Source organism: Alligator mississippiensis, chromosome 1 (genome assembly GCF_030867095.1).
Source record: "Alligator mississippiensis isolate rAllMis1 chromosome 1, rAllMis1, whole genome shotgun sequence".
NCBI classification, from domain to species: domain Eukaryota; kingdom Metazoa; phylum Chordata; order Crocodylia; family Alligatoridae; genus Alligator; species Alligator mississippiensis.
The window spans coordinates 222,889,021-222,915,383 of NC_081824.1; the positions used below are offsets into that span (position 1 = coordinate 222,889,021).

Consider the following 26,363-nt stretch of genomic DNA (forward strand, 5'->3'; position numbering starts at 1 on the left):
GGAAAATATTGTAACAAGCTTTAGATACTCTCATTGACCACATATTGCGTAAGCCCACACTGTAGCTGTCAGGATTTTTTGGGGGTGGTTTTTTGCTCAAAGATGTGTTACATACATAGATCATTAATAAAATAATTGCAATGGGTTGCTTCCTCAATAGTCATCTTTTTTCTTTTTCTTTTAGAATTTAGTAAGACTTCTAAACACTTTTTTTGTTAAGTTGGTTTTGTTATATGAAATGTATTATACACCATCTTTGGCATTTTTGGAAATTAACTAGGGAAATGCTTCTATATAATTACCACCCAAATGTTTATACCTAATTACCACCCAAAATGCTGCACATACAGTCCCAGTTACTCACTTTTTCTTTAGACCCCTGCCACATGCAGAGAGTAAGATATTCTATGACTGAAATGAACTCTCATATTTACCCAGAGCCTGATCCCGACTTTCTTTGTGCATTTAAACCTCCCATTAAAATCAGTGGGTGAAATCTTGGCCCTGCTGCAGCCATTAGGAGTTCTTCCACTTGGTTTCAGTGGGACCAAGATTTCACTCGATGGGAATTTTGGCTGCTCAAGGAAGGTAGGATTGGGCCTCAAATTGTGACACGTGGTTCATGGAACTTTATTTAAAAGTAGTGGGGGTTATTGTATATGGATTGTATCCTTGTTTGGAATATTTACAATGAATTTACCACCAGCCAGGGAAAGGACCTGTGGTCATGATGTTGTGCCAATGTTGAGGCAATGTTGGTATTTAGGCCTGTGTGTTTTTAAAGGCCTGTTGGCTTTGTTGAATCATTGATTCCTGGCTTGGATGTCTCTGAGAACTGCCTCTAACAGAAATAATGGCCCAGGCCCCTTGCCTTCAAACCCTCCTGAATGGCCAATATCATTTGTTTTTTCAGGCACTAAAGTGATGACTACAAGATTAGAGTCTTGTGTTAGTTTAAAAGAGTAATAATAACTAGTACTGCGGGGATCACAGCTGTGGTTGTATTAGTTGTAGTAATGGGGGTACCTTTAAGAACTAGCTTCTTATTCTCTCCCCCATCCTTACACTGCTTGCAGTATCCTATCTGGGCTCAGGCCAGGAGATTTCAGATACAACAATTGCTGTGGAAAGAACAATATTTGAAAGCCAAATTTTTAGGCAGCATTATCAGAATAGTGCTGAGTTGCATTAGCAGATGATCTGGTCATGATGTTCTTGGCTTGCCATACAGCGTGTTACCATAGGTTCAATGAAAAAGTCAAGATTTACTGTGATGCACCATGGGACCTTCTATACTTAAATGACCAACTTTTGTGATTTGGGGGCTACAAGATAATTCCCGTACTGCTACAGTGGCTCTAGGAGTGCTAGGGAAGCATATCTGATAATTCAGCCTGTGCCTCACCTCTTTGCTAGGTCAGCTCCATGCTTAAGGACAGACAGGAGCCAGGGATATAGTCTAAACTCTATGCCACATCACAGCTGCTAGTATAGGAGTTTAGACATCCTACCTGCTGATGAAGGGTTTTTGAACCCGAAAGCTTGCTTAATAACTATTCTCCAACTATTTGGGTTGGTCTAATAAAAGATACCAAATTCACCCAAGGAACCTTGTCTGTCGACATCCTACCTGTGTATTTATGCATGCTTACACATGTATCCTTGCATCTCTCCCCTCCTCACATAGGTATCACCTCATGCACCCAACCAAGGCCAAACATATCCTGGGCCAAATATATATACCATTAAGAGGCATTTATACCTTAATGCAGAAAATCTGAGTTCAACAGCTGGATCTGTATTTTGCTCCCAATTTAATACCAACATTAAAATTTCCTCAAAGAATTAACTTAAAAATCAATGGAGATTGATCAGATGAAGTGCCCAATCCTGTTCTTACTCAGGCAAAATTCCTGTTGAATTCTATGGGAGTTCTGGCCAGTTTTGCCTCAGTAAGTATTTCAGGATAAGTTCACTGCTGTTAACTAAGCAAGTGTCTTTGCCCATGAAGGGACTGTCACATGGTCTATACACCCAACCCCTTGGAAAACTGGAGCTAGTAATTTAGAAATGTATTCTTAATGAGTTGTTTGTGCCCTGCCTCACTGCATGCTGGGTCTGTTATCTATTGAGACATATGATGTTTCCAGTTTATTTCCTAACCTCCATATTTGCACAACCACATATCACATTCTTATGCTGCGTTTAGAACAAGCCTTGCAGCACTTCAAGAACAGCTTTGTTGTAGTGTGATGGCATGCAAGCAGATTCAAAATATTTCAACATTTCTGCTTAGTGTACACTCTACCAAGGAAGAGAAATTTGTCACAATATGTTTAGCTTCTCTAAAACTTGACTCCCTGCAACAAGATATTGTAGCTTGGGGTCAAATTGTAAAATGCCATGTCTCATTTAAGACTTCATTAGGGGGGAGATCCACTGGACAACACATTGATAGTGATTTCCTTTCTGTAATTTTTATTAATACTCATCTCAAATGATATTTTCTGCATTTTTTTTTTAAACCATGACTTTTTATTAAGCTTATTTGTGAAAATATATGCTTTAAAATTTAGGGTCTCCAGGAACAAAACAGGTTTGATATTACCATGATTTTTTTGTCAGCTAGATAATAAAACCACATAAGTACACTTTCTGTAAAATGTTGAAACTTTTCTCAGTAGAGGGTGTTTACCATGAAGCTTGCACTGCAGTATGCCTGATTTTAATGCATCTACTGTACTTCCCACTTGATTGTCTATGCTATGAGATGAATGCATTGGAACCATAATCGTTTTTTCTGCATGCCACATGCTCATCCTGTCCGTGTGCCTAACAAGGATGAGCTTCACAAGGCTTTTAATATTGGCCTTGAGTGCTCAAAAAGATTCAGGCAGGCAGGCGGCACCTACTTGTTACATGGACAGACACAAAGACCACAGAATTTTCCTAGGTCCGTCAAATTCTTTTCTGCTTCTTTCATGTCCTTATTGATTTGGTCCATTCCCTCTTCGATGCGTTCCAGTTGTTCTGATTAAACACAAGTATTTTATCCCCACAGAATGAAGCAGATGGAAAAGGACAAAGAAAAAAAGACAAAAAACTTCAGACATTCACTCTGACAAAAAACTGGACACCACATAGCAGAGCCGGTACCCAGTACCTACTTGTTACAAGGACATATGAAAAGGCCACAGCATTTCCCTAAATCTTTTAAATTTTTCTCGGCCTCCTTCATGTCTTGGTTGATATGGTTCATGCCTTCTTCAACACGATCGAGTTGTTCTGGTCAGGACAAAGGGATGACAGTGTGGAATGAATTGTATTTTTGTTTGTTTGTGTTCAAAGAACATGAAAAATGATCATGTAAAACTGAATTAATAATGATCTTGCAATGCATTGATTTGAGCTGATGCATTGCTGCTGGGATGTGTGCCAGACTCTAGATAGTGGAGAAAGATGTCCTTTGCTAATATGAATAGAGAGAGAGGAAAAAAAGTGATGTTTGAAATATATCAATTTAAACAGGATGTGATGATGTAGAAGGAAGTTTTAAACGTCAAGGTCCAGAAACATAATACAATACATCCACTTACTAAGACACCAGTGATATCCAAGAGAAAGAAAGAGATACGGTTATTATCTTTCATTTATTCACATTCACATAACAGAGGGTCTCTGTCAATGGAAAATGCCTGAATTACTCATACTTAAAAATGTATTTGAAATAGATGGTGATTGACAGTGTAACTATTTCGATTTGTGGGTGATAGGGTGAGAGAAGAGACAGTAATGGCATTAGGGGTGGTATGAGTTGTTAAGATCCATGTCCAGCTACATATTCTGAGCGTACTGAGGTCTGATGTTTTTTAGTTCCTGTCCAAACCAAAAGTCAGGGAATCTGTTGCAAATCACCAGTAGCCCCAATGAATGCAGTGGAGATGCAACAACCTAGGGATCTACTCCAAGGCCCAGTGACATTAATGGAAAGATTCCCATGTCTTTGGTAGGCTTTGTATCAGTCCCTCAGTGAGGTAAACGTAAAAATGCTACACCAGCATAACTCCTTATACTTTACTGGAATTGCTTCTGGTTTGCACCAAACCATGGGAGTGAAGCACCTGGCGTAAAAACAGGCTTTGTACAGACGCTGTACTCATCCATTAATACCAGTGGACTTGTGCTTGCTGACACTAGTGCTGACCTTCGTGGACTTTGTAGCTGCCGGTAATTTAATATATTGATTTCTCCACGGAAGATAAAGCTGAGAAAAACAGTACGGTGCAGCAGCCAGTTCCTTAGTTGTTGTAAATAAGCATAGGACCAAAAAGATCCTGGCTTTTAACATGAACTTCATCATTTTATACCAGCTGGGGATCTGGCCAGTAATTTCATTTAAATATGGAGTGCAGGAAGGATTCTCGAATGGAGCAAAAATTCCTTTCGGTGATGATCTAACCTGTCAAGAAAAGCCGATCCAAAATATATGTAGCTAGGAACTGATTAGCTAGAGTTTAAAATGATGAAATTCACATTTCCTGCATTAGATACAGGGGAAAAAATGTATGTACATACCTAAGAATTAGAACTGAGAGGAAAAGGACTTGAGAATGCAGGGATATAACATAGTTGCTGAAGTTAAATGGGATTCATCAAGATAAAACACAGTGTATTTTAGAAACAACACTTGGGTTTGAGATTTTCAAAGGTCATCAAGGGAGTTGGATTATTATTGAATTTGCCATTCAATGATTTGTCATTCAATGCTATGTTGTTCATTTTAATTTTTCCATCCAGCTTTGCCTTGAAAGTGAAAATTAGTCAGTGGCCAGTCAGTGTCACTAACTGTATGTTGTAATTTTTTTGGTTCCCATCCCCCTGGCTTGATGGTCTTGTGTTAGAGTGTCCAAGGATAACTAGATTATTTACATAAATCTGGATAAAAAATGTACATTTTCAGAGCTAAATTTACACAAAATATTCCTTAAAAAGATAACACATTCCACAGTTGGGAAATTATTCTGGTTTAAAGTTCATGGTTCAGTTTAAAAATTCCAGTGCAGAATTTTTAGTTTTACTGGAAATGAGAAAGTTGGACTTGCAAAATCTAAACTGAGTTTTCAGAGATATCTGTTAGAAGAATCTGGTTTTCACTTGTACGTTTTGATGAGGAAATGAGAGAGGGACAACACACCTTTGTGGTGTCATTTTTAAAGTTACTATTTTTTGGTTGTTGAAGATAACTGAGTATATTTTCCTGATGCTGTAACATTGGTGGGAGACAGCGAGGCTTCATCACAGATTGTGTATTAATGACAAACTTGGGGTCTAATCCTTCCTTCCTTACTCAGGCAAAAATCTTCTGAAGCCAAAAGCAGATGGGGGTGTTGAAATGTCACTCCCAATAGAGTCCTTTGGGCATTACTGGGAACAATAATGCCCAGATTCTGCAAGGGTTAATTGATGTGTGTAATTTACTTAGCACAAGAACTTCTCTTCTCACCACAGCTGTCTTCAAAATTTACTATGTTTCAGTATTCTGAAGTGTGATGCTTTTGTGGTTTCATTACAGCTTATGCTATTTCTGAAGAGGAAAGGGACCACAAGCAATCTATCTTCCATTAAGAAAAGCCTCATCAATCGAAAAAGCCTATGTCACAGAAGTAGCCTAGAAGTCTAGACATCCGGCTGCTCCTTCTAAAACTGCTTGTTTAACATAAAACTGAGGGGCCAGATCCCTGGCTGGTTCAAACTGGCATAGTTCCCTTGGCTTCAATGGAGCAATACCAGTTTACACCAGCTGAACATCTGATCCTGTAAGGCAAGATAAACAGACAGATTCCAGATTCTAACTTTCATGACAGTGGTATAAATGTGGAATAACCTCATGAACCTCACTGGGTCACTCTAGACATATATTGATATAAGTGAGATCAGAATAGGATGTAGGATGTTTTATTAATGGTACAGAAACAGCTAATAAAGGTTAATTTCACATGCATTTTAACTGACTTTCTCTAATCTAACATTTTGCCGGTTTTATTAAATCACTTGGGAGCAGATGCTGTGCTGGTATAGACTGCCATGTATCTATGACATTTGACATCACCTAAGAATCTACCCCTTTATCTGTTACTTGGTGAAATGTTTCATGATAAGCTTTCAAACAGTTTTCATTTGTTTGCTGCTGCCTCCTTTAAATGTGTGTCATTGTAAGATAGGCAGCTTGGACCCTTTCACTCTGTAGGTAGAGTTTGCATGTCAGGTATGTGTTTTGTCAGAATTTATTTTGCTCTTCTCCAAGATTCTCTGTTAATAATCAGTTCTTTGCCTTTCTATACCATTTCCTGTCCAAGGAGATTCAAATAGTGGCCATGAATCTGCTGTAGATTTTTTTATGTAACAGTTTATTCCAGTAGACCAGCAGAGAATGTGGACTATTTGTCTGATGCTATCAGGTCATCCACTTGTGGTGAGCACTTACCTCACCAGCATATGGACCAAAAGGACTCTCAACTCTGCAAGACATGGGTCCAAGATTATCTGTTGGTCTATCTCCATCTCTGAGACAGAACAGTGGTATATCCATAGAACTCAATGCTTTCTGCACAGTGAGCATAGATTACCCATTATGCATTCTGTAGGGGACTTCAGAGAAGGGGCCGGGAGGAGAAACCTCTATGTTCCTATGTTCTCTTGGAGGATACTGGAGGGGGTAGGGAAACTTTTTTTCATTTGTTTTTGCTCTGTTTGTTTCTATTTCCTTTTTGTTTCCTTCCAGAGTTAGTGGAGAAGTTAAATCAAAAAGGATGTTTCCATAACACATGCAAAAAAGGAGACATTGGGTTAGTTCAATTACCATTGCAAATTAATTCTGCTACTGAGTCCCTTTGACAGAGAATGATCTGCTTAAAACTCTTCCAGGATTTTTCTTATATTGTCCTCATAGATTTTGAAGCCAGATGGGACCAAACTGCATTGTCCTGAAAGAGAGCAGCTGATTGCAAATAGAGATGTACTGACCTGCATGACAGGGTCCTGACTAGTGGGTGGTTTTGAACATTGGACCATAAAGGCTGGTCTTGGTAACAGAAATGGATTGAGAGCCAGTGGTGGTATGGAGGTTAGAGAGACGCATGCCTCTCATTGAAGAGGGATGATGCTACTTCCTATAAAGCTGGAGCCCTTTTGGGTTGTGTCCACATTCAGCCTAAACTACAGAAAATTACCATAACCAAGTTTGAAGGTGATGAACCTGAGAAGTGTTATAGCCAGAGCTCCTCTGACAAAAATGGGGTTCAAGCTCCTAGTGTGCAGAAGAGAAAGTATTTCAACACTGGCAATGCCTGGTCATACAGAGTCATACAGAGTCTAACAGGTGTCCAAGGCTTCACATCACTGTGACGAATGTGGTACAGGCCAGAATTAAGCCACTGTCAAGACCAGTTCTACAAACCACTTCCTCTCCTGGGCAGCACAGCTGCATCCTGCCAAGGGCTTCCTCTGAGATGACTATCCTGTAGTCATTGTTGACATCTCTTTGATGGTGTTGGCTTCTTTTGTGGAAATGAGATGTGCATCTGGATATTACTGGAGTCCTGCTGATGAGAGCTCCTGACATCTCACTCCATCAAGTGGTCTCATGCAAGCACTGAATGGAAGAAGAGTTGGGATGGACAAAGGAGATCCCAATGCAGCTTGTCAGGTGAGGTATTGTTATTCCATCTTGTTGGAAAGGAATGAGTAGGGCCTTTGTAGTTGCTTCAGTGACCTCTCCAGCTAGATAATATAAACAGGTCAGCAATACCTTGTCATCAGCTTTGTTAAAAGTGGCCAAAGAATATTACCATTGAGATATGACTTCTGTCTATTGCTATGTTGAAATCCAGTAATGTTGTGAAATCTGTCTGCATGTCCAGTTACAATGAATCCAAAATATTATTAATAGTTTTCCAACTATTTAAGTTGGTCTAATAAAAGAGATCAGATTCACCCAAAGAACCTTGTCTGCCTATGGCCTTAGACCAATACGGCTACAGCCTACACCCCTGTCACATGTTGTTAGAATTTGTTTGTTATTTGTTTCCATTATTTTTGCCTAGAAATAGAAAATCAGAGATGCTACATAGAAATTTTATTCATCAGGCAGTGGATTTTTGAGATCTGGTTTGGTCTGGCAATAGGGCTTGTGAGTTTGCTTTGTTAGTTTGCTTTGCTAACAAGTTGATTATTCCTGCTTGGCACAGGAAAGTTTGACTTGCATGAGGCCCCATGCACATGGGACTGTTTTTGGGTGGGGGGGGGTTAAGTATTTTTCAGGAACTCAGAGCTTTCTTCAAACTGAAAGTGTCATGTACAGTTAGGCATGGTGGACTAGCTAAAGCCATCTGCTCCATTGAAGATTTTTTCTGGTCTCCTTGAGCGAGTTTGTTTGATCTTATCTGTGCAGTAGGATGAGAACTCTTTGTAAAGCATGATGCTTGTTTCTGATGTTTGCATTATGCAGTTGTGTTGATTAGCTTGTTCACTCTGCAGAATAGCTCAGTCAGCTGTGTATTCATTTGCATTTGTTCTGACAGAAGAAGGATCCTTTTGCTTCTTTCAGTGACAGTAGCATATTCCTAATGGCTGACAGATGAGTTGCTGGTGTTCATCTATCGTGTCTCGGGTGAATCCTTTTGTGGGCAAAACGGAGGCTGTCTTAATGAGTGACTTTATTTTGCTATGTTTGAAATCCATGAGAAAACTTTCCCTAACTTCAATGAGGCAGAATCAAGCATGGTATTTCTCTCTGTAGTATAGTATACCATACCATTACTTGGTGGAAAACATCCTGAAGGATAGCAGGACTGAAACAGCCCCACCTGCAAATAATTCCCAGACATGATGCCTGTAGATGAGAGAGGACATTTCCCTCCCCAGTGGCGATGAGGCACAGAAGCTTTCAGCTCTTTACCATCCCTATGGGCTGATGGGGAAAGCCAAATCCAATTTCTTGGCCTCACCACCTACTTTAAGCTTAAGCTGTGAGGACTCTTCTCAGAGGTTTGTTTTTTTTTTCACATTCAACTATAAATGCTTTTAAATATCAACATTTTTTAAGTTGCCATCTTCTGGTTATATACTTAAGTTTATAATTTAGGTGATGCATTTTAATGATTAAACAAATGAAGAGGTTTCCTTCTTCTGAGCTGGGAATATGGATTTGGAGTCTATGGAAATAATTTTCAGAAGTGCCTCAGTAATTTAATATCCTAAATTGTATTTTCAAAAGTTACAGAAGGTTGGACTTACAATGGCATGTAAGCAGGTAGATGCTTAGCAGGATTTTCAAAGGTGCCTTGGTGCCCAATTCATGAGTCACTTATTACCTATGGAAGTTATTGAGGAGGAATAGCCACACAAACATTTTTTCCCCCTTTAAACCATTTCCTGGTACGAACCAATGGCTTTGGTGAGAAATGGAGTTTTCTTTTCAGGGTCAAAGGGAGTGTCAAGTAATGACCGGCTTTTATGATCGCCTAGGGCCAAATCCAGACACATTCAGATCAACTGAATGATACCCGTTGACTTCACCGAACACAGGGTCCAGCCAGTTCTCCGAGGTAGTCACATTCCCTGGAAGATCTCTATAATGAATGGTGTTGTGAAGTCCTACTTTCCTCCAGTTTGCTGCAAGGGTCCAACGTATGGTTCTGATTTGTTTGTTGCAAACCATATTGAAATTAAAAAAAAAAAAATTTGGTCCAGAAATCCTTTTAAGTAACTGCCATTAAAAATGCATTGGCCTCTTTCTTCTACAGCAGTGGTTGTCAGTTTTTTAGACTCAAGACACCCTTCAACAGATGTCAGGCAACCTTTGATAGACTCAAGGCACCTCATGGACAATGCCAGCTCTTAGTTTTTCTTCCTTTTTTGACTACAGAAAAATAATAGAGAAGTTCTTTTGTTGCAAAAACTCAGAAAGATCACAATAAGTTAATGTTTTTTAACACTAAGGGTTGCTATTTTATCTTGTGAATGTTTGCATACCTGACAGTGCTAATATTGTATGGTACTCCATGGCAGCCTTGAATGGCACCCCAGGGTGCTATGGCACCCTGGTTACATATGATTGCTTTACAATTGTGGTTTCAAAGACTTTTCGTGTACTGATGCCAGAAAGTAAGTTCTGCTCTGTGCTGTTGAGACTGTAGTCGGTTCAGAGGAATCTTTTTAGTAAATTAGCTGCCGCAGATCTAATTATCTAGAAAAGCTACAAACAGTTTTGAGTGATTATAAAGATTAGATATCATGTTAGCCAATCACTGGAAAGATCAGTGTCATGATCTTTAGGTGCTATATAGCACCTAATTGTCTTGTAACTTGTGCAGTCAGGTCAGCTGAAAAAAGATCACATGGCAATGTTAACAAATTATTTCATTAATCTGATAATCTGATGAGGCATCCATTGCAGTACACTCATTGCACGAATTGTAGGATTTTAAAATATAATAACAATTATATTTTGTCTAATTACACATAGTAAATACATTGCAATTAAAGAAGTTGCATCAGTTATTAGTGGAATTACACACTGCTAAAAAGGCACAAACATAGTTATAATGCATTTAACGTAATACAGTTACAATATTTCTGGGGTTTGCAGAATTTTTATCAGCCCATTTTACTTGAGAAAGCTGTAATTTATCATTGCAAGGCTAATTTACTGAAGCTTCTAAGGCATGGCCATAAGCAATTTAAGGAGGCTTTTATGCTGTCTGACTCTCTTCCAGTAAGTATTGATTAACTGCATATCTGATCATACAATGGGCATATCAGATCTCACTGCCAGTGGGAGTTCAGCACTGTGATTCCTGTGGATAGTAATGTGTGTAGCTGACCTAGCTCTTTACAATCTGCTCAAGAAAGCATTCCTTGCTCTAGTGACCAGTACATTTTCAGGCAGTGGGACTACCTGGATGACTAAAGACTACTGGCATACAGAAGAGTTTTTACATAGCAGTCCTTAAATGGGCAAAAAATTGAATGTAAAGCAAGGATTAGATAACTAAAATGTGCTGTTTTTAAAATGCCCTCTGACCCAATGGGAGTTAGACGTCTGTCTTTCACTGTTGCAGAATTGCCAGTTTTCTTGTAGCTTAGATTTTGGTGTGTGTAAAAGCTTTTAACTAACTGTTTTGAACACTTAAAGTCCCATTCATAGAGAAAAGCACTGTGTGGGGATAATTTAGCCCTGCAAAAAGGTCTCAGTTGACTTTGAATGAGAATTCCATGCATAGATCCACCTAGTTATAGACAGGCTTTCACCAGCAATGTTTGTGACTATTGATTTATTTTAAATGTGGAGTTAATTTTTGTGTCACAAAGCATTTGTGTTGTTTATGCAGGCACTATGTTTTAACCCAACTAATTCTTGCTTTCTAGAATCAAAGCAAGTCTATTTGCTTTTATGATTAATGAATAGTTTGAATTCCATTCAAATTAAATCTCATGAGAGAAAAAGACATGCTTCTACTTTTTCTGACATCAAGATATCTTCTCTATATACAGGTTAGCTTTGGAACAGTAATGATTTTTCTAAAATTTTAAAGGTGAAATATATCCTTGGGCAGAAGACAAGTACATGACCTCTGCACCACTTAACTCCTGTTCAGACCTTTAGAACTGGGTTATGGTTGGCCCCGAGAAGAACTTGTACCAACCTTCTGCAGAAGAATAAATTTAGCATTAAAAGAAAACAAGCTAGTGACATATTCTCTCTGTCAGAATGCTATGCATGGAGTACTATACATGAAGGGAAAGAAATACCTTCTCTCTAGTATTATAGTCTATGGGTGCAGACAGAAGTGACAGTTTTTGCCTAATATGGCTCCTGAAAGCGCTCTACAACTGTGACCAAACAGACATGCACAGCTACAAAGTTTCTTAAAAGGGCCCAATCCCACAAAAATCTGAACCCTTCCTTTGCATAAGGGTTCAGATGAAGATGTTTCAAAAGCGAGCACCTTCAGTAATTTGTGTCTGCCTGCCTCCCAGCCTGTTGCTTTTTTCAGAATGGGAGGGGGGGAAAGGGAGCAGAAGGAGTTTGGCCTGGGGGTTTTTGAGCCCAAAGTAGGGGACTCCAATTCACTTACCCCACCCTCCAGCACCAGCTGGGGAACCCCTAGAATGAGCTCCCTCTGCTGCCTTTCCCCTCTCCTATTCTGAAAATAGGGTGGGCTGGGAGGAAGGAGGGGCCATTGCTAGGTTAAACTGGTTGCAGGCTGGCAGGTAGCAGCTAGATTCCCCTCCCCCCGGAACCAACAGCGAACTTCTGTTTTGTCTTGGGGGACTGTTGTAACTCATAACGCTTCCTGCAAAGCCTTCTCAGTTACAGCGGGGAGCTGCACATTTGTCAGTGCCCTGTCACTTGTGATTGCAGATTTAATTTGGATCTAGGTAATATTTTCTGTTCTTGAGGGGGTTTTTTTTCTTTGGAAAAATAGTTAATTCACTGAAAATCATTATTGTTTGTTATCCAGCTGCTTCTGAATTCCTACTAAATTTAGCAAATAGTTTAGGGCAAAAGAATATAAATAAATTTCTGGAAAGTGTGAATGTCTCATTTTCAAGTTTGTTTGTTTTTTGTTTTGTTTTTATTGAAATGTTTCCTTCCCTTCTTTCCCCTCAAAAAAAATTTAATGGTAGATTTAATTTCAGGTCAAATTAAGTTTTTCAGTCAACCTGAAATGAGTTTTTCCCCTTAGTTTTTCAGTTCTGCTAATGACACAGAAAATTAGTTACTTTCCCAGCTCTAATTTTTTAATGTCTCGAGTAAAGCTTAATGAAATTTAGTAAAGCTCCAAAGTGGGTAAACATCAATGAGTGTTTTGCTTCCTCCCTCCCTCCCCGCCTAGTTTTCATGCAGAACTATAAATGTCTGTTACTGAGCCCAGGTTCTTTCTAAAAATTCATGAACCTCAGGAAATTTTCCAGTCAGATTGGCTTGGGGTTTGTAATGTAATGCAATACAAAACTGGATGCATTTCAGGAATTTTTAGTTCAGACATTTCATACTTCTCTGCTTTATCAGCTTATTGCAGGGTAAATGTGAAATTCCAGAACTCTGACTTGGGCAGTAAATTGACATTATAATCATAGACTTATGGGCCAAGTTCTGCTCATCTTACCTATGCATGTAGTGCCAAAGGGAATTTCCTGTGCACAAGAAATATGATACTGGGCTCTAGGTCTATTTTTTATAGTGTCAGCCCTTGCTTGTTTTACCCAGTCCAAAGTAAGGAGTCTTTTTTTTTTTTTTTACTCAGCTGAGAACTTTCCACGATAAGAAAAGCATGATCACCGTGACAATCTGTTAGTAACCTAAAATATTTTTTTCCTTGTAGATATTTAGCAAAATAGACAAAGAGCAGAATACTGAGCTGGTATAAATTGGCTTTGGAATGGGTCCAAAATATTAAACAACGACATGAGCTTTGGCATAGCACTAGTAGAGCCATCTTTGCTATCCTTTCAGGTGAATTACTGTTGCTTATAGTGACAACTGTTTTGAGAAACTCCTGCTTTCATTCCTTTGTAAAAAGGAGTCACTTTGTTAGATATCAACGTTCCACAGTGAAACGGCTGCTTTTTAAAAGGAGCTGAAAACATATTAAACTGGAGTGATGCTGGATACCTGGAAACTTGAACTGAAAATACACCTTTTATACTTATTGTTAACGAGCAAATCATTTCACAGTAACTGATTGATCATTTACATGAGATTTTTCTCTTTAGAACAAAGCAAATGGGGAAAATACCTTCCGTTGAGATTCCACTATTATGCTGCATTCATTTTAGCACTATAGAAGCACAGACATTATAGATGAAAAGGAGTTATTAGCTTATCTAGTTCATTCCCTAATAACATAGTATTGTTCTCTATACTCCATTTCTGGTGCTTTGCTACATGGTATAGCATTACATTTCTAGAAAATGTTCCATGATGAAGTTTTATATTTTATCCAAAAAATAAATAAAAAATGAAAGGTAGTGAGATACAGAGTAACAGGAATGAACAATAACTGGGGACTTTTCTCTTTGGAGACGTGCATTTCCTACTGGAATCTTCTTGACAGAATTAAATTTCATCCTTCAGCAATCAGTAAAGGGAAAGGTGACATTTCCCAATTCGTTTTAAATTCATCCAACTCTGAAAATCTGACTATCAGATTTATGCACTAGTCTCCCTCCATATAAGCTTGTCTATAGTGCAAGGGCGAGCAATTATTTTGGGTGGAGGTCCACTTACTGAGTTTTGGCAAGCCATCGAGGGCCGCATGACAGGCAGCCAGGGGCAGATAAATATTAATTTTCTAAATTTTTTAGGGGCCCTGTGGGCCAGATAGAATGGCCTGGAAGGCCGCATCTGGCCCCCAGGCTGCATTTTGCCCTCCCCTGCTATAGTGTGTTATAATGAGCTGTATCCTGCTATTATTTCCCATGCAAAATTCCTGTCGTCTTCACTGAGAGTTGTATTGGACATGATGGAAGGGAATATCTACTGTTTTATGTGTGCCTTCATTTAGCTTTTTCCTGCTCTTGAATCACCTGAGGGAAATATTCAGATGGTGCATACATAAATATTGTACTTGAAAGTACATTGGAACACGTTCACTACCCTTTTGGTGGTACTAGGGCTTGATCCAAAGCCCACTCAAAGATCTGCACTGATTCCAGTCGGTGCTGGAATCAGTACTTTTGCCATTAACAGGAGCCACCCATACATAGATTAAGCAAAATAAATACATTTTTTGCAGGTCAATCCATTACATAAAGCCAGCAAAGCCATGTCAGCTAACCTCAGACACAAATACTCTCTCTTTCACACACACACACATGCACATTTAAAGGACTCCAATGATTGCTTATAATTGTACATGATAAACAGTTCTTGGAGTATGTTGTTTGCACACTGAAGCAATCTGAACTTACCTCCTTGCTCATCCAACATAACCAAAGTCCTGATACCAGCATCTTTACTCTACATTCCAAGAGTGGTTGCAAGATAAGGAAAAAGAGAAGGATAAAAAGAGAGAAAAGCGGGGGAGAGAGAGAAAGAGAGGAGGAAAAAGAGAGATCAGTGAGAGAATAATTAGTCTTAGATATTGGGATTTAAGAAGACAAAAGAAAATCAGTGAAAAGAATGACAATAGCTCATATGGGCTAGTGGAGTAATCAGAAACTCTTGTATGCATGGGTACTGGATGGGAAACCAAGTATTCTCCATTGCATTATAAGCCTATCAATGGTCTTTTGGATACTGAGTTGGCCTGACTGGAGCCGAGTTGGCCTGGCTTGGTTAACCTGGTTGGATACTGAGTTGCCCTATCTGGAGCTGCCACTGCTACTGGGTTGGGCTGGAGCTATGCCCAGGATGGAGTGGGGAGGGAGCCTGCCTGAGCAAGGCCATGGTGAGGAGAAGCAAGGTGTGGCTGGAGGGAGGCAGGCAGTATCTGCAGCTCTGACCCCAGGTCAGGGTTGAGGCTGGAACCGGAGCCACAGTAACTGCATGCTGCCCCCTCTCCCCACTCCACCCTGCCACTTTGTACTCAATTTCAAGATGAGAGGCTTTCCCCCTTCATATTAAATGGGGGGGGGGGGGGGGGAACACACCTCATCTTGGAATTAAGTAAATATGCTATTTAATGTGAACAGACAACAGCCTTTTAGGTACAAAGGTTTAATAAATTTAACGGTCGAGCCAAATCTCAACTGAATCCAGTGGAAAGACTCCCATTAGCAACGATGGGGGTTTTTTACAGATAGCATTTTCAAAACAGCTCAGCGTTGACCTTGCTTTTTTCCTACTGAGTTTTGCCATCGTCTTCATTAAGAGCAGAGGTAGGTCAAAGCTGAATACTTTTTAAAAATCCCGACTACCTTTTAATGGAAAAGCATCTTCTACAAATGTGGCATTTGCATTTACTGTCCTTGTTTTGGAACGTGGTAATGTGGTATTATTTCTAGGTGTTTTTCAATACTAAGCTGTATTTCATAGCTCTTTTTTTAATTCAGTAAGGGAAAAGCAGACCCATCCTGCTCAGTACAACAATAATGATAATGAATAATTAATAGTCTAAATATCCTGTGTCTGTTGCATTTCAGGAGTCAATCAAGCAAGACTACAGCAGAATATTGACACCTTGGTAATAAATAATGGTTACTGGCAAGGGGTCTCCTCTAAGTGCTCAGGAAGTAGCTGCACTGCTTCATCAACATCTATTTACTTAATAGCATGATGCCCCTGTATTGCAGACAAGGATGGCTGTCTCCATTTGGCGAACACGTTGGAAGATTCAGTTACAAGCTCAAGGATGTGCTGGAACTCTAGGAATGCCAGGGAACCAGAACCCAGTTCCACGTCTCTTATTTTTGTGTTTTTGCCAAAAGTATCCTTCCTCCATAAAGCTAACACAGAACTCGGTCTTCCAGCATTAAATATCCTGAGCCAAATATTCCATGCATACTGCTTCTCTTGTAACAGCCAGCTCCTGCTTCTGTCTGGAAACTGGGGTGGATGTCTGTGCTGCCTACCAGGCTGTTGGCTGCCCAGTCCACACACTCCCTGTGCTGAATGCCCTGAGGCAGTCTGGCAGCGTGTGCAGCGCATTGGCTCAGCTGCGCGACTGAGTTTCTAACACACTCGGGGACTGCTCAGCTGTCAGAGCCTGTCCTGCTCCTCTCTGTGCTCAGGCCAGTTGCAAGCAATGTGAGTGCCTACACTCCTGTTTCTGGCCCACCCTGCCTACTGAACTGTACCCAGCAGATGGCTGGTTTAAAAAAAAATGTCCACCTGCTTCTCTCACCTCCCTTTCAGTGAATTCAAAAGGAGAGTGAGGGTGGAGAAAGGAGAAGCCAGCCACATTCTTCTTCCCCAGGCTCCCCTGAGCCCTACAGCTGTTCATTTCTGGTCCTTTGGCAGGCAGCATCTGATTGCTCAGAGGGGTACTCTGGCTTCTCCTCCCTCCTTCCTTGACCTCTGGCTCATTGACGCAGTCTGTACTCTTAGACATAGTTCCCTTCCAAATGCAGGCCCCTGAGGACCTGCAATTCTGTTTGTGATCTGACAAGTATTGTCAGTTTTCATCAAACCTGTTAGGCTTAGAATAAGCCAGATACAGTTAAATACCAAATACAGACATCAGTGTCTGACCCTATGGTCTTTGCTCAGGTACAACCTCCATTCATAGAGCTTTGCTGGGAGGAAGACTGCACCACTGACCCATAGACTTTACAAATGGTGCTAAATCCTTTTGTGCAAATCTTTGCACTGAGCAACATGGGTGCAGCTGTCTTCTACCTACCTGGCCAGGTATGCTGTTGTGCTTTATCAAGCCATACTGTATTTGTTATCAAGGAAGGTTGGTGTATGTGCCCACAGTGATAATACATTGGCAAAACTCCAAAAATTTAATTGACAGTGGAGTGAATAGATATATTCTGCAAAAAGCCTGCTGAAGCTCATATCAAGAAGTCTGCTGATGTGAACAGTAGTTGGATCTGGCACCAAGTGATAATCTTTCTCTTTTTTAATATTCTTTGATTTTTTTTTTTCCTAGCTACTTTCACTGAAATTTGGGCTAAGGCCAGATTTTCAAAAGATTCTTGCTCCCATTTAGGCACCTAAAATGATGCAGACTTTCACACATGCTCAGGACCCAGGAGCTCCTATTATGGCCTTGGGAAAGAGCAGGATTTGCCACATGAACAGAATGTATTCTCAGCAAGTAGGCTGAAATTCACTGATGTGGTTGTAAAACTGTGGTGAGGCCAGGAAATGACCTTTAATGTGTAGCTTCTGCCATGGATGTATTTACAAAGATGTAGGATCTGCAATCCACTGTCTCTTATGAAATTGAATGGGAAATTTCATTTTTGTGTAAATATAAAGCACATACATGGAGTAGCCCATGCCAAAGACATGAGAAAAATGCAAATGGTGCATGGGACTCTATAGTGCACATGGTTTCCTTGTAGTGCAGGACCTTATCCCTTGTTATTTAAGGTAGAGTTTCCAAATTACTAAGTGCAGCATTCTCTTCTCAGTTTGGCTGATGTTTACCTTTGTCTTTCTTTTGTATCTGAGAAAAGAATTGGGACCATCATGCTTTGCCAAAGCACTTCTGATACCTGAACACCTTACACTTATGTCCTTTTAAAAAGAAAAGCAAGGTATGTATTGCGTTTCTAAATGAGTGCTATAGGCTTCGGTCCTCTATTTTTTCTCAGGGCAGTATAATCTTTGCCAGATGGGCCTGCCATAATATGTCCACCCCAACTCTAGAAATGAACAGTCTGTCTCACTGTCCTCTCAGGTTTTGGTCTTTGCAGAAGCTGGCAAGATACGTGCTAATTAGTACAAATAAAACATTGTGTTTTTGTTTTCGTGAAGTGGACACATCTCCAGTTGAAACTGGAGGACTGACACCACCAAAAACATTCACATAAACCATGGAACAGCCATCAGATGGTTATGACCAAGGCCCCTCTCCTTCAGTGGCTTCACATATGAAACTTCACTGGAAGCACTGGATTTTTACAAGATTTAGAATGACAAGTCTATGGCTTCCAGGACTTGGTTGCTTCCATCCCAAGCTGTTTTTGAACCAGGGACTCTGAATATTTAAAGCTTAAGCACATTAACAGAATAATACAATTCATATAACATAAAAAATCTGAAAAAAAAATACTTCCACATCTTTCCAACTCCCGCATTTTAAATGACAGTAACACCGCCTTTTAATAAATGTCCTGATCAAAGAAGCTTTTGAACGCAAGACATTTGGTATCAAGTCTGACCTGATGAAGCATGTTTTGCATCTGAAAGTTTGTCCAATGTGCATTACTGCAGAGTAGACTAATTCGCTCTGCCGTACAGCATCACCATCTATGCATGTGCTGGTATTAGGGCACAGTAAATTAATTAACTCTGCTTTAAGATAAGACTGTCGGACACAATACTATCTTATGGTGGAGTACTTACATGTGCTGAAATGCACATGTAGACAGTGACCAGGGCTGGCTGGGGTGTGAGGGTGCTAAAATGCAAGGGTTGCCTGCCATCTAGCCCCTCACTTTAGCACACTCATGCCCCAACCAGGCCTTTCACCACCTGACGCTGCCACCTGGAACTTGGGGCTGACCCCCTGGGCACCCTGCCAGCCCAGGGTTGCTCCACCCCAGCTCAAAGTGCCGCAGTCCTGGGCACGTGTAGATGCTGTGCTAGGGAGCAGTTGATTCTGGCACAAACTGTGTCAGTTTATTGCTCTGCCTTTAATCGTATGTGTAGATGCACCCAATTAGTCCAATAAAAGATATCACCCCAAGAAATCCTAGCCTCTTGCATAATTTCTGGACTGTCATGGCTACAATATCACACTATAGTACCTGATCAAAGAGAATCTGAGTTTATGTTAATCTTTAAACATGTGAGTAATCCAGTTGCAGTTAAGGAAATTATTTGTGTGTTTCAAGTGAATGACATGTTCTGATGTTTTCTTGTCAAAGGTCAAAATGATGTTTTCTGATTAGAAAGCCAGAACCTGTGATTTTAAAACTGCTGCACCCTAATTCCATTCTTAGACACATCGTTGTAAATCTGGTTTTACTGCAGGAAAAACCAGTGCAACTGAGAGTAGAATTTGGATCCCTGGTGGATTTCATAGAGTTATATTACCCTCCATCTTTTGTAACAGGGTTTTTATTAGGGTCTCATTCAAAGCCCATTGAAATCAGCATAACAACCACCATTGCAATTTGCATAGCATTCTAGGAATGAAGTGTATTACTATATAATTGCTGAGTTATTGTCATTATTTCTCTTAATTGCCCAAGAAGGATAAGGAACTAGGAAAGACAATGCAATGATTACTCAAACCACATCAATCGTTTTGAAAACACAGAGAACCTGCTTTGTACTATGTGCAGTCACTCAAACTTGTACAGAGCAGATGCAAAATGCAGCCATTCTGATTAGGTTGTGTTTTACACATACTTTGCACAGATGCAGATGTTGAGACAAGGTTTCAAAACAGTGGTAGTATCAGGCCCAGAAAGTGTATCCAGCTGGAGAATCACAATGATGGCAGATGCTTTCCGTTTGTTTCCGTAGGTATGTTGAGAACAGAATATATGCCAGATCGCGAGCCAGTATTATAGTACACATAAAAATCCACTTACATAAAGAATTTCACATCAATCATTATGGCTTATAGACTTGCTTCTAAATAAATTAGTGCAGACAATTATGTATCAGGACAGGCTGACATTGCCAGCAGTTTATAAAGACATTAAGGAGAAGTGTCAATACCCTAACGGTAAAAGTGTGGTCAGAGATGCATTTCCTAATCATGCATTCTAATACAACTCAGCTCTTCTTTGAGTTAGCAATAGTCCTAATAACACTGCAGTGTTTCTGAACATCTGATCAAAGGGATTAGTTGGTTCTTTTACTATGGGGATTTACCCAAATGTCCTCAGGTAGGCTAAATTTGTGTATCTTGATTGAAGCCTGTGGGGCCAGTCTTTGGCTGGTGTAATTCAACTTTAGTGCAGTTAAGCCAGTGGCATACCGTGGGTCTCCTGGCACTGGGGGGCAATGCTTGTATTTGCAATGTGCCACGCCCTCCCCTATCCCCCCGCAGCCAATTGCCAAGCAGGGGGGGCGCGGAGGAGGGGGATCCCCCGGCAGCTGATCACCGAGCCCAAAAATGCCAGCAGCAAAACCGAAAGTGCCACCGGGGACAAAGTACCCCATGGAGGGCTCGGCTGGTGCCCCCCATCAGGCTGGTGACCAGGACCCCCACCGCCCACATAGGTACACCACTGAGTTATGCTGACTTATACATGTTGAAAATTTGGCCCCATGTTCTTACCACTGCCAACAAAATTATCCCAGTTTTGGTAGATACATGTTTCTAAAAAGCCATGTAAACTAATATTAGTTCTCTTTTAACCAGTGGCTAGATCCAAAACTTAATCATGTCAAAGGGACTTTTGCAATCGACTTCAAAAGGCTTGGAATCAGACCCTAGGGGCTCAAATAGAAGTGACAATTTTTGCCTAATCTGGCCACAGAAAGCAGTCCCTAGCCATGACCAAATACAAGTTCAGAGCTGCAGATTGCTTCAAAAATGATGGATTGGGTGAAAATCTGCATGAGGCTTCAGATGAAGACATTTCAAAATACAGTTTCTTCCATAACTTATGTTTGTGATGCCTCCCAGCCTGTTGCTGCTTTCAGAATGGGAGGGGAGAAAGGGAGCTGGGTGAGTTTGATCTGGGGGGTTCTTCAGCCTGTGCTGGGGGTGGGTGGGACAGGTGCATTTAATTCACCCATCCTACCCTCCAGTGTTGGCTAAGGACCCCCTAAGACAAGCTCCCTCTGCTCCCTTTGCCCTCCTCCCATTCTGAAAACAGCATGGGCTGGGTGGGAGCTGGCAGAGAGGAGAGCCCATTGCTAGAGGAAACTGGCTGCAGGCTGGCAGGCAGCAGCTAGATTCCCCTCCCCTCTGGAGTCAACAGTGAACTTCTGTTTGGTCTGGGGGATCGTTGCAACTCAGAATGCTTCCTGCAAAGCCTTCTCAGGTACAGCGGGAAGCTGCACTTCTGTCTGCACCCTAGGTTTCCTGAAACAAATACATCCATGTGCAGCATTCAGGCCAAAGGGCATATTTCTCCATTATAGATGAGGACATGTTTCTGGATAGGAAAGTCAGTGAAAATGTGAACTTTCATTTATTGTCCATCTTGAAATGGCACCATAAGTTTATAAAATAAAATCTGTATAACTTATTTTCAGTTCTAAAATATTAGTTAACTTAAATGTAAAACCATGTCTGATGAGATGAGAAAATAGGCCCCCATTTGGCTTTGAGTTTACAAAGGAGTTGTTTTGTCTGTACATCCCATTGAGTGCTCTCGTGTTGAGATCCCTGCAGTACTGATCTTGCTTGGGGGGGGGGCTTTTTTATTTTTCCTTTCTAGCTCATGTCTAGAAACAGTCTTTTTTAAATGATAATTGATTTTTTTTATTTTTTTTTAAAGGCTATTCTAGTTGCTTGTAGGGATCACAGTAGAAACATTGCTTACCCTTATTGTGTTGTTCTGCATTTAAAATGAGCTCATGGGTGAAAAGTTTGAACTGGAAACAAACTCTGTATGATGGTGGTTTAGTCTGAGTCCTTTAGCCCTAGATCATGCTCACCTTTTGGTGCGCACAGTTCATGGTGGTACCATAATAAATGTAAATTTGTAATATGTTAGAGCAGCAGTTGAGAGTCTTAGATTTTACACTTGTAATCCCTGATAATCATAGATGTAATTGTACATTTTATTGATATAGTAAGTGTCACAGACTGGTATCCTAGTCTTTTACTTGATAATGTACTCTGCCAGTGTGTTGCTTTACTGCCTAGGAGCAGACCAAGGAAGAAAGTGGGACTTATCAGGTCAGTCACAGTTCTCTGTTTCCCCTGTAGCTCCACAGGAGAAGTAATCTGTTCCTGGCAAAGCAGCATTATAAATGTGGACCAGAAGAAGACTCTTCCATTCTATGTTGTCTCAGTGGAGATGCGTAATAGAGGCAGAACCAAAACAGAACCCTTTCCTGGCCTATCCATTTCCAGCCCATCTGCACAGGTAGTGCAGAACACTCCAAGAGGCAATTTTATCCCCTGCACTGCTGGTAGCCAATGCAAATGTATGTCTTCCCCCTCCTACAGTGTCAAGGGCATATCTCAACCTTATGTTTCTAGAATACCCCTGAGCATTGCTTAGATAGCAGTGAATTTGGGACAAGAGCTGTCTTTTTATTCTGACTGTGTAGTCCAAGCACAGTGAAACCAAAACAATGATTACGGCCTGATCGTTAATCAGATTAAATCATCTCTATGACCATGTTAGCCATGGATATTTTGCATGGGAGCAAACAGGATGCAAATGAAATACAAACAGTATAAAGGAATAGCTTCTATGGACAAACCAGTTATGAAGACTGCCAAATCCAGCCCCTCCTCTCCCCCCCCCCACCAAAAAAAAAACCCCACAAAAAACAAAACCCCAAACAAAACTGTAAGGAGAAGGATTTTATTTCAGCCTCACATTCATGGATATGGAAACCCATGAGAACATAGAATCCTGCAAATAACATAGCTAATTTTACAGGTTAATTTACTTTGCCCTAATATGGGTGCAAGTATAAACAGTGACAGTTTACTGTGGAGCCAATTAGTCAACTCTGCAATAAAGTGCATGTGTAGATGAACCCAGCATTCAATACACAGGTCACTGGATCAGAGGTGAGAAGACACGAGTCTGACAGGGCACCTACACACGTGCCCAACACCTACTCTGATGCATGCAAATTAGCATGCATAGGAGCAGACTCAATTAATTAAATCTGCTGAAGCATGCTAATTAGCATGCTCCAGTAGCCTCCGTGTCATATGTATTCAGCATCCCTGTGCTTCAAAATGGTGGTGGGGGCACTTTAACTAACTAAAGTTTGTGGAATGAGCTTTAATTAAAGCACCCCTGCTGCCAATTTGAAGCATGGGATGCTGAATATGCAAGACACTGTGTGCACTTTAACTAGAGTGGCTCCCGAGTGTCATTCCCCCCTCCCTCCCCCAGGGCACATGTAAAGACACCCATATTGACCAGATGTGTCTTGGGGCAAGTCACTCTCACTTTCCTACGAAGTGCCTCCATTACCTCTCCTACCTCTGGTCTTTCTCTGTTTAGACTTGTGCATTTTGGGACAGGTGCTATCTCTTATTCTTAATTTGTACAAATAACTTTGAGATTGGTTTCAGCAGAGTAGAAGGGTCAGAGGGAAGCTCAGAGGGTGTCCAGGATAGTGTTAAACAAGAAGAAAGCTAAGCAGTGCTTGTCAATGGCATGTTAAGTGATCATGGGGAGCAATGAGAGGTGGCAGAGGCAAGTCAGTTAAGTCTGTGTTGTTTGAGGGTGGGGAAGAAACGATTAGGCTTGTGTTATGGGGGAACAAACCAGAAGTGCTACAGGGGTGACAAAAGTAGGAGAATTACAGCTCTTCTTTTTAATGGGCACTGGACATCAGATTTCAACCTTCTCTCCACTGAACACAGAGGCAAACTTCCATCAGTTTCAACTACAGTAGGAAGACGTCTATGAACTACAAGGAAGGTGCTTGTGCTAACTTATAAACGTGCACCTTGAGGCCATTTCCTGCTGCATCTTTTCATGACATGCCCACTGATGTCAGTGTGAATGAAGCAGGAGACCCTATCTCTGGGTCTAATGCGCCCTGCAGTGGGAAGCCTGCTAGTACTGACGACTCTTAGTATAAATGCCATTAGTCCATGAACATATCTGGAATGGGCTCCCAAGGGAGGTGGTGCTCTCCCCTACCCTGGGGTCTTCAAGAGGAGGTTAGATAAGCACCTAGCTGGGGTCATCTGAACCCAGCACTCTTTCCTGCCTACGCAGGGGGTCGGACTCGATGATCTATTGAGGTCCCTTCCAACCCTAGCATCTATGAATCTATGAATATCCTAGCAGCCTGAATTGAAATATTGGCATGGCAGTAGAATCCAAGTATTTTACCACCTGATGGCTGATTGGTGACCAATGCAAGCTGAGTTTGGTGGTGTCAGACTTGTAAAACCCTCCACCCTATCAGTTTGATTTGATGATTGACTCCCAGGTGAGGAATGAGCCATATAAGCAGGATAGACTAACCAAGCTTGCACTACTGCTCCCACCATTGTGGAGCGGCAGGGGACTCCTGTCGCCAGAGCTGTCAGTCTGTCACCTGTCATAAGCCCTAAAATCTACATTAAATGTTTTAAAGAGAAGTGAATCTGGATTTCTAGAGCATCCAAGTGACTGGTGCTCTGCTGCTGCTTCAGATGGGAGGATAGGTCAATAGAGAGCTACTCTCACCATTGCAGTATTCTGGTATTGCAAGAGTGTTATGCTAGCAGGAAGCTGCAGAAACCCAGTATTGAATCAGGTCCTAAATGGCTGATTTTAGGTTGCATTGATGTTTCCAGTTAACCTACTATTTAAAATATGGGCAGAATATCACTATTTGCCACTGGTGACAGCAGTTACTCTGCAGTTCATTTGAATCTTTACATTGCTTGACTGACTATATCAACTGAGGTACTGCATCTCAAATGGACTTAATTCCTAGGAATACTGTGAAAGTAATTGACAGGCCATGGGAAATCGGTTTGGACAGAGTGACCAATACCTATTCAATGTGATAAATTCAATGCGATAAATACCTATTCAGTACGATAAATAAAGCATGGCAATATCTATCCAATATGATAAATTGGCAATGTAGGTCATGCATTTACTTGCCAACAATTGGCTATGCTAAGTTTCATGTTTTGTCCAATACCTTTATCTACAAAGGAAGCAAGGATAAATTGCAAGTCCTTACCTCTTCAACAAGCTGCAGCATACGGCGGGTGCTTTCCAGTGACTGGAAAAAATCAGGGAAAAGAAAGTTAGATCTGGTAAACACAGTTTCTATTACTAGCATATAGGCTTGTACTGATGGAGTTCTACCCTGAGAGAGAAGGAACATTCTTTTGAGTGTTTTCATACCTTTCCTCAGATACAGGCCCTCTGCAATGTTTGTGATATCTCCAACCCACTTTAAGGATTTCAGCTTAAGTATTGCCCCATCGCATCACTTTGCTAGTTGTTACTGCCTTTGATTTTTTTTAAAGAATTTGTATTCAGGGTTTGCAGTAAACTTGATCATGTTGTGCAGAAAAAGTGCTTTGGAAAGCAGCTATTCCACTTTAAAAATAGCTTCTGTGGTTTCCAACTAAAATTTCCAACCAAAATACCTGAATTGGTGGTTTATGCTTGCTCTTAAATTGGGCAAATTAGAAGAGTCTCTGGAGAAATTAAACTGCAGCTTTTCTTCCTGAGATCATTCAAACTGATATTGATCCTAATACCTGAGACAAATTTGTGTGAAGAAGATGAGTAAAGGGTAAAGACTTGCATAGATATTTTTTTTCCTCAGATTTTAACGCTATCAGATGGCTTAAATGGCTCCTGGACATACATGGCTGAAGGATAAATACTGGTCTCCACTTCAGCTGCAACTCCTTTGCTTGAAACCAAACAGGAGGTTAATATTTTCTTCCAACTTATCCCATGTTTTTAATCTTATATCTGTAGACCCCAAAGCCTAAGGTGATGGCTGACACCAGTGAAATCTGGAGTAACTCACTGACAAACTCACTTGTCACTGGTGTGGGGAAGAAGAGAATTTCACTCAGTCAAAAACTACACCAGTATAAAGCTAGCAT

At 40.7% G+C, this 26,363-nt stretch overlaps 1 protein-coding gene and 1 long non-coding RNA gene across 5 annotated transcripts in view; one reads left to right on the plus strand and one right to left on the minus strand.

Annotated features, from left to right (window-relative positions):
- The window catches only part of LOC132247338 (uncharacterized), a 99,955-nt gene extending 82,052 nt beyond the window's left edge, over positions 1-17,903 (plus strand). The window contains exons 2-4 of one of the 3 annotated variants that reach the window (XR_009458649.1): positions 3,062-7,705; positions 8,798-9,045; positions 16,150-17,903. This is a non-coding gene — a long non-coding RNA (uncharacterized LOC132247338). The remainder of the gene's footprint in view (positions 1-3,061; positions 7,706-8,797; positions 9,046-16,149) is intronic. The other 2 variants (XR_009458641.1, XR_009458646.1) reach the window with 2 other exon arrangements.
- SNAP25 (synaptosome associated protein 25) overlaps positions 1-26,363 on the minus strand; it is a 95,708-nt gene that overhangs the window by 14,781 nt on the left and 54,564 nt on the right. The window contains exons 3-5 of one of the 2 annotated variants that reach the window (XM_019500851.2): positions 25,478-25,519; positions 14,977-15,025; positions 3,168-3,285 (exon numbers count right to left, since the gene is read on the minus strand). In XM_019500851.2, coding sequence (XP_019356396.1) covers positions 3,168-3,285; positions 14,977-15,025; positions 25,478-25,519 — 209 coding nt within the window. Of the gene's footprint in view, positions 1-2,912; positions 3,031-3,167; positions 3,286-14,976; positions 15,026-25,477; positions 25,520-26,363 lie in introns of both variants that reach the window. The other variant, XM_006270571.4, reaches the window with a different exon arrangement.